Raw genomic sequence first — 13,264 nt, 5'->3', positions numbered from 1 at the left:
GCGTACTAAAGCAAACGCTGTATGTTCTATTTTTTTTAGCATTGTGGGGCTTAGAAAAGTGTCATCTTTACAAACGCCTGTGTGGGAGTGGCCTAAGAGGTACTAATTCCCCTATTCTACCACTCCAGCTGGTCTGCAGGGCTAACCACAAGATCATAACTCTTACTTCACTGTGAAGTTTCATGTTTATAGTCAAATGTATTAATCCCATTGTAGATGAATGGTGTAGACAATAAAATAAGTCTTTAGTTAACAATCAAATAACTTTAAAAAAGTTAACTTAAAACAGCAAACACTTACAGTATTGGGAAGTCCTTGAAAGAGTGGAGCACTGTGGATGCCACTGTTCACATAATGCCTGGAAGACAATTATTTTGTCAGTAAAATGAATCTCCCCTACACATAGATCATAGATATAATACAATTCATCACATATGTGTGTAGAAGTCAATATGCCACACTGCCAAACCAAAAAGACTTAGTTTTTAACAGTTAGGATAGCCATACACATATGGTAATTGGACAAAACATTTTTCACTGCCAAAGCAATTAATACTGCAAACCTTCCCATTAACATGTATATTAATCCCTATGGATGTGGGAGGTATGAGCATCTGCCGCCCAAATCTGACATTGATCTTCTCTCGGGATAATGATAGTAACTGAGAGGAAAAAATCATACCTGTCCAATTTATTTTCCTTCCAAGAGCAGATGCTCAGTAATTATAGGAAGATCAGACAGTAACATGCAGCTCTCACTTTGATCTACTTTGCATAAAATATTTGAAAATTGCTTAAATAGCAATCTGCCAATATTATGCTGTGACCGGAATCACTCCCATTAGCTGGGTGCCCAGGCTCAATCAGCTTCGGTCTTGCATGGCAAATCCGAATTCCCAATGGTCAGAAACAGATTACAGATTAATGATTTTTTGAAGACTAAATACCAATACAAACTGCTACAAACTCTGAGGAATTTCAACGTTACAATTTTTACTTTACTGATTTATTTTATATGATTTTAAAACTAGCAGATTTCAAAGAATTTTTTATAGTTTGTACCAAATCAATAAAGTGCCTTTGCACACCTTTAGGGGGCAAATATTTTTCGCTTAAATGCATGTACAGTACTGTGCAAAGGTTTTAGGCAGGTGTGGAAAAAATGCTGCAAAGTACGGAATTTTTTTCCAAAAATAGAAGGTGCCTGATTGACTCCAATTTTTTTTTCTGTAGCAGGACAACAAGCACAAATATAAAGTCAAGGAAATGAACAACTATCTTTAGTATAAAGAAGAACATGGAGTCCTGGAAGTGATCATATGGCCCCCACAGAGCCCTGATCTCAACGTAATTGCGTTTGTCTGAGATAACATGAAGAGACAGGAGGATATGTGCAAGGCTAAATACACAGAAGATCTGTGGTTAGTTCTCCAAGATATTTGAAAACTGCCGAATTCTTTCAAAAACTGTATGTAATTGTATGTAGAAGAATTGATTTTGTAGTATTTCACCAAGACAATAAGAAACCACATACTGCATCCATCACAACAGCATGGCTTCACAGAAGTAGAGTCCAGTGCTGAACCAGCGGCCTGAAGTCCAGACCTTTCACCAATAGAAAACATTTTGTGCATTGTAAAATGAAAAATCCAGCAATGGAGACCCAGGACTATTGAGCAACTTGATTTTGTAGTAAAGGCAAATAGTGGTCACACTAAATATTGATTTGATTTACGCCAATTCCCAAAAAAGTTGAGACACAGTAAAATGTAAATAAATGTAAAGAAAAAAGAATGCAATAATTTGAAAATCTCATATACCATATTTTATGCACAATAGAACACAAATCTGAAGTTGAAACTGAGACATTTTTCCATTTCATTTAAATAAATTAATTAACTTAGAAACTGATGACAGCAAGGCATCTCACAGAAGTTGGGACAGGGTTAACAAAAGTCTGGAAAAGTAAGTGGCAATAATGAAAAGCAGCTAAATGGTCAATTTTCTATTATGTCACATGACTGTATGAAAAGTGCATGTTAGAGAGGCAGAGTTTCTCAGAAATAAAAGGAGGTCAGAGGTTCACCAATCTGTGAAAAGCTGCATCTAAAAATTATGAAACAATTTCAGTAAAATGTTCTTCCAATGTAATATTGTGACGACTTTGAAAATCCACCATCTACAGTACATAATATCATTAAAAGATTCAGAGAATCTGGAAAAAATAATTTGCACAAGAGACGAGGCCATATTGGATGCTCTATGAGCCCTCAGGTGGCACTGCATTAAAACAGGCATGTTTCTGTAATGCAAATCACTGCCTTGGCTCAGGAATACTTCCAGAAGTCATTGTTTGTAAAACAGTCCATTGTGCAGTCCACTATTGCAAGATAAAGAAGAAGCCATATAGCAACACAATCCAGCGGGGTTTTCTCTGGACCAAAAGTCATTTAAAATAGGCTGAGGAAAAATGGAAAACTGTCCTGTGGATAAATCAAAATGACTTTTGGAAACCACGGATGCTTTTGTTCTGTGGAAAGGGTGCATCCAGCTTGTTATCAGTTCAAAAACAGTTGAAAAGCCAATGACCCCTCTGATACCACCAAACCCTGAAAACGCAACCCTCAAATCAAGATGCGAGATCACTCTTTCCCCCCCCTCTTTTCATTCCCGACCAACCCCCCCCCCCCCCTCTTAACATTCCAGCCCTCCCCACACCCCCCCCCCTTATTTTCGAAATTTTTCTTCATAGGAAGTTATATAAGACATGTTAAATTTTTCCTTTTTCTCAGTCTAACCAATTTGTAACTGGAGCTAGAGATGTCAGAAATTAACTTGAGAGTTACAAGCTATAAACATTGATAGCATCAGAGTTAATGTTAATGTTTAAAAAGTCTGTTTCAATGAATAAGAAAGAAAATTAGACAAAGGAAGACAATAGCTGTTAATGTAAAAATGTTTATTTGATGAAAATGATACCACAATTTTGTAACTTTCATATCTGCATAACAGACAAAAATAAAAAACTTTTGAACCACAAAAACAGTTGAAAAAACCTGCATCTCTGATGGTATGGATTTGCATAAGTGACTATGGCATGGGCAGCTTACACATCTTGAAAGGCACTATCAATACTGAGCAGTATATAGAGGTTTTAGAACATACATATACTCCCATCCAGACAACCTCTCTCTCAGGAAAGACCTTTCATATTTCACCAAGACAATACGAAACCACATACTGCATCCATCACAACAGCATGGCTTCACAGAAGAAGAGTCCGGTGCTGAACCAGCCGCCTGAAGTCCAGACCTTTCACCAACAGAAAACATTTTGTGCATTGTGAAATGAAAAATCCAGCAAAGGAGACCCAGGACTATTGAGCAACTAGAATCCCAAACCTCCATCAAAACTCACTTCTCAGACATTCATAAACTGTTGTAAAAAGAGGGGATACTACAAAATGGTAGACATACCCCTGTCCTAACTTTTTTGGTTTCTCTTACTGAAAACAATCACACTGTATATAGACACTGCAGTCTAAGGATCCTTTAGCATGGATGATTGTTGGGAATTTAAAAGGACTATATCACCAAAAATGTAATAATAAAACCAGATAAAGAAACATTCTATTTTTCTAATCTGTTTTTATTTTCTGATTATAGAATTAATTTTTGTTGTCTCTACATGACTATATTATAGACTGCCATCTTGCCTGGGCTGCATTTAACAGCATTTAGATATACTTTACAGCAGCTTCATGGGCGATTCACAAAATGGACAGGAGCTGACCCCTTGACTTGTATGGGAGACTGTTCTAGAAATGTTCTGTGACCTGTGCAGAGGTCCTTGTGAATGGTGGATCATGTGTTATCTACATATAGGTGTTACCTGTAATCCTGCCTGTGATGTTAGTGAGATGACTGCTGCAAAGTTTTCTTTACAGATTAAGAAGTGACAGGCTAGTTATATTAAGCTCAGTGTGAAAAATGCAGGATTTTTTTTAATATTGTGACTTAAGGTAAAATAAGTCACCTCAACTTCTTAAAAAAATATATGCTTAATACATAAATGTCATTTATATAATAGGTCTGATGACACTTCCCCTATAAGAATCCAACAGTCGCCCCAGTGAGTATTGCTTCTGTGCTTTCACACAGGAGCAATGATCGTTCAGTGAATGGAGGTAGCGGCCCGGAGATCGCTTTTGGCTGCCCGCTTCCATTAACAGTAAACAGGCAGTTAATAGATGTTTATAGAGGCCAGTCATTCTTAGGATTTTATCTCTGCACAAACTCAATGTAATCAGACTAGTTTGGGTTATTAGATCAGAGGTGTGGGTCAGAATTTGCAGACATAATATAAGAGTGTTATGGCGTCACCGGTGTTGACTGGTACTGGGTACTTGCTCTAGTCCAAGATGATATCACAGCATCAGACCACATAACGAGCATGCTGACGCAGGAGCAGTGGTATACGGTGCTGGATACCAAGGGTGTCAACATCTCCCTTGTGTTATCACGCTGATAAGCTAGCTGAGCTATCGGCTCAGTCAATCTATCAGTGGGTTGCTTAAGGTATTTATTCTGTCTCCTCTTACAGAGGATGCCAGCAATACACTTGTGTATATTGGTCCTGCTCAGTAGTATTTGATATTCTTGCCTTAGTGCTTCTTAGTATTATTTTAGTGTGTGATTGTTCTAACTTCGGGTTGTGTCTGTCTGCCCCCACTCCTGGTGCTCACTGCAGTCATTCTTGAAGTTTGTCCGCAGTCTTTTTGCTTGTCTGTCTTGTTCCACCCTCTTCCTGTGTAGTCCTTCTCTTCCATATTCCATCTAGGGATATACAGGAAATCCATCTTGGTTCCTAAGGCAGCATCGCCCTTGTTAGGGTGGATGCACTGCTTTATAAGCCTATCCAGCCAGAGCCATTCCACTTCCACTGTTTCTATAGGGAACATGGTCTGCAAGTTGCACACTGCATTACTTATCTACAAAAGATTTTCTCTTTGTGTGACCTAAGCTAAGTACAACTTTGCCATTTTCCTTGATTCTGTTGCACTATGTTGATGATTATGCTCCACACTAAGGGCTCCTGCCCACAGACGGACATTTGCTGCATAATCTATTGCAGGCATCCCAACTGAGGATCTGCAGCAGATAGCGCCCATAGCATGCTATAGGAAATCGTTCTTTCCTGCACACTTGCGGAAACCGATTGCCGTTTCCGCGAGCGGAGGAAGAATCGCAGCATGCTCCATTTTCTGCAGATTCTGCGTGGACGGCCTACATCAAAGTCAATGGAAGCTGTCCGACCTTCTGCAGTACAGATGAAACTGAAAGCCAGCAGGTAGGAGTGGACACTGCTGCTGGAAGGGCCCAATTCCGTGTGCAGCCGGTCTAAAGCATAGAATGTCAGTATTAGTAAATATCTCCAGTGGCTTTTCAGGCTTCTCAGACACCAAATGCACATTGCTTTTTGGACTTCAAATTTCTAGCAGACTAAAACTTTAAACACTGGTATACAACATTATAGCCATCATTTTTAAGTACCAGGCCGTTTGTGTTTATAGGTAAAATTCATTTTTGTGGAGTTTCACAAGAATATCTCAAATTAGCTGTTTAACTCACTATTTTAAAATGATTACACAAACTCTATTAAATGGACAGGTATATGTGTGACCCCATCCGGCCAATCCATGGATAGGGTTCATATACATAATAAAACTCTAGATAGGCATACCTCATTGTTATTATTTTCTATGTCTATCCTCCAGCACCATTTTTCTTCCAGTATGCAGATCTACTAAACCGGAATATCTACACTAGGCATCTTGGAGTTGAGTTGAATTACTTTTTAGGTATCATATAAAATTGTATTTGAGAAAAAAATGGCCCACAGTAACAGTCTCTATATAATTTTGTCAGTGGAAATTAAACTATGATTAGTTCCTTTGGTACAGTAACAAATATACTTTTATAGATAATTTTTATACAAGGCTCGTAATCTATTACACTAGTTAAAGAGCAATGAGATGGTCAAAGTGGGTGTGATTTCATAGAATGGTAGAGTTGGAAGGGACCTCCAGGGTCACCTGCTCCAACCCCCTGCTCAGTGCAGGATTTACTAAATCATCCCAGACAGATATTTGTCCAGCCTTTGTTTGAACACTTTCATTGAAGGAGAACTCAACACCTCCCGTGGTAACCTGTTCCACTCATTGATCACCCTCATTGTTAGGCCTCGGTCAGACGGGCGGTTTTTTGTGCGATTTGCGCATGCGATCTGCGCATATATAGAACCAGTGCTTCGCAATGGGATCGGACACATGGCCGCTTTTTATGCGGATGTCTGATAAATTATAGGACACGAAGAATCGCAGATCGCGCCTATCTGCGTTCTGCGATTCCTTGTGTTCTATATATGCGCTTAATGGGGCCGGCGGCAGCAGCGCCGACCCCATTGACAACATATACTACAAAGATCATTCTCCTCTGCCACAGCTGTAACAGAAGAACGATGTTCGCCCATTGAATTCAATGGAGCCGGCAATACAGCCGGCTCCATTAAAAGCAATGGGCTGCCAGCGAGCGCGGGATGAATTTTCAGGAAGGGCTTAAAAATATAAGCGCTTCCCTGAAAATCATCCTAAAATGTGTAAAAAAAAAAAAAAAAAAGATATACTCACCTTGTCCCTGCAGCCGGAGTTCAGCCGCGGCTGGCCGGCAGTTCTCCTGAACTGCTCTGTGTAGTATTCAGCAGGCGGGGATTTAAAATCCCCGCCTGCTGAATAGGCTGCCTCTGATTGGTCACAGCCCTCACCAATCAGAGGCAGCTCTTGCTCACCCATTCATGAATTCATGAATGGGTGAGTGCTGCCTCTGATTGGCTGAGCGCAGGGACCAATCAGGGGCAGCTCTCAGCTGTCATTCAATAGCCGTCCTGTATTGCCAATGCCTATTATCGCTGTATAAGCGATAAGGCATGGCATGCCTTATCACAGCGATGGGCATTACTGTGGTCAAAGTCCCCCAGGGGGGCACAAGTTGTATAAAAAAATGAATTAAAGAAAAATGTTAAAAAAAAAGATTTAAAAAAACCCTTTTTTATGCTTTTTCTCATATTAGCATAAAAAAAGGTTAAAAAAATTTTAAACCCCACATATTTGGTATTGTCGCTTCTGTAACAACGTGTACAATAAGTTGCACATGCTTTTGAGTGTGCACGGAAAAAAGCGTTTAAAAAACGCTAAAAAACTGAGGCAAAATGCTAATTTGTTTGCATTTTGCCTCCCTAAAAACACAATAAAAGTGATCAAAAAAGCTGTATGTAGCCCAAAATGGTACCAATAAAAAGTACAGCTCGTCTTGCAAATAATAAGCCCTCACAGAGCTCAGTACATAGAAAAATAAAAACATTACAGGACTTTGAATGCAGCGATTTAGAAAAAAAAAAGATTTCCAAAAAAAGGCGTTTTATTGCAGAAAAGTGGAAAAACGTAAAAAAAAAATTTAAGGATTTTGGTATCGTTGTAACCGTACCGGCCTGCAGAAAAAATGGATTGTGTCATTTATGCTGCATGATTAACGTGATTAATCTATGGCAGAATTGATGCGTTTTCTCTCCCTCCTATCATAAGAAAAAAAAAGTTTTACAATATAGTCAAATGTACCCAAAAGTGGCACCGATAAAAACAACAGTTCGCCACGCAAAAAACAAGCCCTTACACGGCCGCGTCGACAGAAAAATAAAAAAGTTATGACTTTTGATAAATGGAGAAGAAAATCCGCCAAAAATCAGGTTACAATAAGTGTATATATTTCTTTTCTTGTTTGGACTATTGAACCTTTCATAGAAACTATACCTACGCTGTGTAGTGCCGGAATCAAGGGTCATAAGATAAGGTAAGTTAACAGAAAATCAACAATACTAAACTATATTGAGTTAAAGACATAGTTTGTTGGCAGAAATAGACTATAATGAGATTTCAGTAGCCCGACCGCAGCTATTTCCTTATCTAGGTGAGCCTTAAGACCTTTGATACTGTTTTGTCAGCAGATGTCGATAAACCTTATGATCAATAATCTTTGTAACCTTTGTAATAATAACCTTTGTATACCTCCCTCTCTCTTTCTGTATAAAAACTTGCAACATCTTCAAATAAACAGAATTCTCTTGAGTTCTCATGAGAAGCATCTTGCTGTAACAAGAAGTGTTTTGCGTTATTCATAGATACTGCTAGAAATCTCATCACATGCACTCCTCCATTACAATTTGGCACCTGACAACAAGGTCAAAGATCATTACTGATGTGGTTTCAATAACAGCTGCACACGCCAGTAGTTTCTCCATTGTCCCAGCATGACCTGCCAGATGTGGGAGATTGAGAACACAAAGCTCTCAAGTGCATGAAGAGAGCAGATAATTCCCAGTACGGCCTTTGATGCCATCACTACTTTGGTCATCCTCCACTACTGATTTGTTTTTAACAGTGGAAGGATAGAATCTACAAGTGTTCTTTCCAGCCTAGCATGCATTCCTGGATAATGTCTTTTAAACATAATTTTACGTCCCACAGACTAGATTTTATCAGACCAGCATCTAAATTATTTATCGATCTTCTGCGTTGCTAGCCTACAAACCAAGATCTTGTTTGGATAGCCATAACTGTTATATGTGGCTACAACAATAACTACCTGTTATAAAAATGTGTTATTTGGCCAATAAATAAAAACAAATTATTTGTTTTTTCCACTTAAATAAATGTCAGAAAAACACCACATCTAAAGCATTTTATAAGTAAAAGAAAAATGCAGTATGCATTTCACTACCAACAATAATGCATTGTTATTATACTGTGGTGGAAGCCCTGTATATATCTATATGGATCGGTGGGCCTTGGCAGTAGACAGTTGTCAATTTAACATTCTGTATACATATTTGCTTTCTGTCTTGCTACAAATATAATGTTCTTACAGTTGTGCAATAGGAACTTCCGCTCATATGAAAATATCTGTTTTATAACTCTGCTGACATGGGGAAGCCAACATGAAACTTCTGTACTCAAAACGCTGACAAGATAATATATAGTATAAACACGTTACATTTTCCATCTGTTTTGCAATTTTGGAGGACAGTAACTCAGACATGGACAACCGCAGAAATTACCCAAGCAATTTTACTGGAAACGTATGCAAATAACATGGGAGGTTTGTGCAATTTATAGTTCATGATGTAACATCCAATCATATCGAAGGAACCACACGTGGCTCCAAGACAACCCACTCATTTCATCCACCACCTGATGGCCAATCACAGATGACCGGAGGATGGAAGAATTGCAAGATGCTTATCCAATAATTAAACAATACGTTGTATCTATGTCATCTTTGACCTGCCCAGATGGGCGGATTTGTTAAACTCTTAAAACAGGCTACACGCCGATCATTAAAGTTAGAATTGAGGAAGCTATGCATGCTGAACCTCGTGTCAGTGTGGAAACTTCTTATGCGCATTATCAATTCAGAAATAATATGGAAGGGTGTAAACATTCCAAATTGAGTAAGCCGTGATTCCGCAAAGGAATTCTACGACAGTGGTGGCCCGTACGGGGAGTGATCGACAGGTTCCATAGAATTCGGACAGAAGACACGGACATATGCAACCTTGGACTTGGTGGGCCCAAAATATCATCAGAACACGGTAAGATAAATTAATTATCTATACCTGTGTGGCTAAGTTCAGGCTCGCCTATGTGCCGTGTCAAGGCCGAATGATTTGGACCCGATCGACAGGTACTTCTTTAAGTCTCGATCACTCGATAAGAACCTGTCATAAGATATAAAGGAATGTTTACATGCCTGTCGTTTTGAGAGTACTGGTCGGTTGGCAAGGTCAGTGAATTGCTTTGAGGGAGAGGAAGTCCCCGCAGGGGCCCCCTGCTCGGGTCAGGTTTGGAGTCTAAAACCTTAGAGTCAGGGGGACCTGTCGGGGTAGTTTGACTAGGAGGTCCTGCTCGGGTCAGGTTTGGTGTCTAAAACCTTAGAGTCAGGAAACGGTCAAACGTCTGGACAGGCACCGCTGCTCCGGTAAAGTCTGGTAAAAGATCTAGGACAGAGGGGCTGCCAGACAGTATCCCGAGGGGCAGTTTAGACCAAACCAGCCGTACTGGTGCTCCGTCTAATTGTCTGTCTAATTGTATGAGAATACCACCCATGTCTTGCCCAAATTGCCAAAAAGGATTGTTATTGACGAAAAGTACCCTCAGATGGGAGATCTGTAGTCAGAATAATTCCTACTACTAATTCCCACCGCTGTGGTTACGGTCCACTGTTTGAGGATGGTGGTCCACAAATATTTGTTTATTGTTTAAATGTCCACAAGTAGATCCCTCCGTCTGAGGGCAGATTGATAAACTGTGTAGCGACAGAAATGCTAGAGACTCTAGGGCGGGGCATATTATGTCCGGCGTCTGAGGAGACTTTTATAATCATGAATCTGGCAGCCATGATTGAAATTGAAAGGCAACAAACAATGTACCAAGGTTAATTCTTACACCCTCCAGGAAAGTGTGGAAGGGGTGGAGAGTCAAGTTATCATTGATTAATCAAGCAATCTTTCTGTGTGTCCTACCTGTCCGTTATATAAAGTTAGTGTGCTTGTTTGTTGTGTAGAGCTAATCCTGCTGAGTTGTTATATAGAATTAGTATCAGTCCTGCTCAACTGTAAGAAGGGATTGTTCATTGGCTGGGTTGTAGCCAAGATAATGCACCGTACACAGCGGCGCGCTGTGGGTTTGGACTTTATAGGTTAGGTTGCATTATTGGATCCCTTCTAGTAAAAGACAGACTACTAAACTGTATTGCCTTTGAATTGTTAAACGTTAATAATAGCATAGAAGTATAGGCTTGTGCCCGTAAGTGTGTTTGGAGGAAAAAAAAAAAAAGGGCTGCTAACTTCATTTAAAAAGAGGAAGTGGAACTCTTAATAGAAGTGAAGCAATTCCTGTGCTGTAATTAATAAATAAACTATACGTCCGTCATACAAATGTAAAAAGTTATATGCTACTCACATCCTGAGGGGGCTCTTAAGAATACAACCTGTAACTGTAACAGACTGCGTAGCCCACCATGCCCACAAGAAAATACGTCTATGTTTGCCAAGTCCCCAGCAGCGTACATGTTGGCTTCCCCATATTGGAGGGGGTTAGCAGTCCCCAATTCAATTGTAACCACATACAATGTTAGGTGGTCACCGATGTGACAGTAAAGTTACAACATAAGATTTATGCATTAGACGTTAGAATTTCCCTGAGTGTCAGAAAAGAGGAAGAGAAGGTGGGCTGCAATGGCGTCTGTATTAATACACGCCAAAGACACCAGTTTAGTGAATAGAGAGAATTGCAGTACATTACCAATCAGATGGAGATGCCCGGCATCTAAGACTGCATCTGCCCAGTCGCCGGAAGTCTGGGACAAAAACTGTTGTAAAAGTAAAAATTAGCCGTTCTCCCTAATAATCCTGTCGCTGGGCTGTCACATGAGCGAGAGACTTAAAAAGAGGAAGTTACTTGCCCTGTAGTCCCAGCACAAGTAACGTATATTCACAGACAATATAAAATAAATAAATAAACTACAGGGAGTAAGAGAGACGGTAGAGAAGCCAAGGAATAGGAAACAAGCAGGTAACGATAAGGCCAGGTATCCACAGGAGGAACGGGGCAGATTGACCCGTAATTTGTAAAATGTAAATTGTGTGGTGCATAAGACTTTATCTTTATTGAGTTGTGATGTGTACCCAAGGACTGCCAAACATTGAATGAGAGACTAAGGAAGTAAGTGATTAGCCACACTCAGAGGGGTGGAGCTTGATGATGCAAGAACACGTCTCTTATCCAAGGAGGGGGTAAGAATCATAGATAGCCAGAAGAAAAAGTTTTTTGTTTTTTCCTCCTGTCTCAAACTCAGCTTTCCACGGTTCCTGACAAATTATGGGACACCCACAAGACAGGCATAGGGAAATTGAATGTATCGACCATGATAATATATACGAGACCCAGATACACACCCCTGGGTCAAACAGTATCCCCCTAGTTAAAAAAAAAAAAGGGTGAAGGGTCAGCCACACATGTTAGGTGCTGTGTGCTGATGCTTTGGAAAAAACTGCCAACCGGCCACAATTTCACTGTTAATTTCTCTTGCAGAAGGCTGTAAGGCCTGGAGGCCTCCAAAGACTAACCAAGTTCTGCAGGCCATACCTGTACATACACCCGTTGCCAAATTCCCCACCTTTCTGGGCCTTGTTTCATACTGCCGGCCATATGACAGTAGTGACACAAAAGCACGGAGGACAACCACAGCCATGAGGGTGGATCCAGTGACTTGAGGAGCTCCCTCATCTGCTTGTGCGGTGGCAGCAGTACAGGCAATGGTTGACAAATCTTCTAAGTTGGTATTGGACTACCCCCTAGTGGTCCACACCCCAAATGACACCCAGAACATACTCATGCAAGTGCAACCCAAGCACTTATCTCTGGCCTATTAGATCCGGCTACAATGTGCTCTTTCCATGCCTCCCCCAATATTTCTTCCCCATGTTGTAATACCTTGAATCCGGCTACTCTTCTTTTAATCAGGTATTCCTGAGAGGAGAAGGGGAGGCATAGGTGATTTGAGTATGGCAGATCAGCTATTTTTTAAATAGCATTATTGTAGTGATGTACACACTGTTAATGATGCATATTTTGAGTTTTCTTTTGTAGATGGTATCAGGGTGAGGATTGATGATTCCGAACCAGATATGCAGAGGTCACACAACAAGATGTCCTAAATGCAGAAGCTCTGCCTCCGCATGTCTCAGGGCAAGAAGCGGAACCGGAGGCCCTCACTGAGGCGTGTGGAGTGGTAGAAGGTAAGTCGGCAACTTTTTACACTGACTCCTGGAATGCATTTGGCATAGCTCATGGTTATGGCCCAATATGGAAGGCCAGACAGCTTGTTATCTCAGTAGGACAGCCAATTAAGAATGGTGCAGCGGTGCAGAGTCTCATGGAAACCTTACTACTACTACCTGGCAATGGAGAATCCACACCGATTTCTACAACGGAGAAGCGAGAGATGACACCCTCGCCGACAACACAGCAAAGGCAGCGGCCCTCAAGCCGTGGAAGAAAGAAGAATAGATACTGACAGCATGAGTCAGTGATAAGACTTTGGACTTTGATAAAACCTTTGGACTTTGATAAAACCTTTGGACTTTGATAAAA

General features: G+C 40.4%; 1 protein-coding gene across 1 annotated transcript in view; it reads right to left on the bottom strand.

Moving 5' to 3' along the window:
* The window catches only part of LOC136575465 (uncharacterized), a 383,051-nt gene that overhangs the window by 113,660 nt on the left and 256,127 nt on the right, over nucleotides 1-13,264 (bottom strand). The window contains exon 27 of the mRNA XM_066575086.1: nucleotides 301-358. Within this exon, the coding sequence (XP_066431183.1) occupies nucleotides 301-358 (58 nt within the window). The remainder of the gene's footprint in view (nucleotides 1-300; nucleotides 359-13,264) is intronic.

The sequence above is a fragment of the Eleutherodactylus coqui genome, chromosome 1 (assembly GCF_035609145.1).
Source record: "Eleutherodactylus coqui strain aEleCoq1 chromosome 1, aEleCoq1.hap1, whole genome shotgun sequence".
Taxonomy (NCBI): domain Eukaryota; kingdom Metazoa; phylum Chordata; class Amphibia; order Anura; family Eleutherodactylidae; genus Eleutherodactylus; species Eleutherodactylus coqui.
The sequence above is the reverse complement of the archived record's forward strand: the minus strand, read 5'-3'. Positions and strand labels throughout refer to the sequence as shown.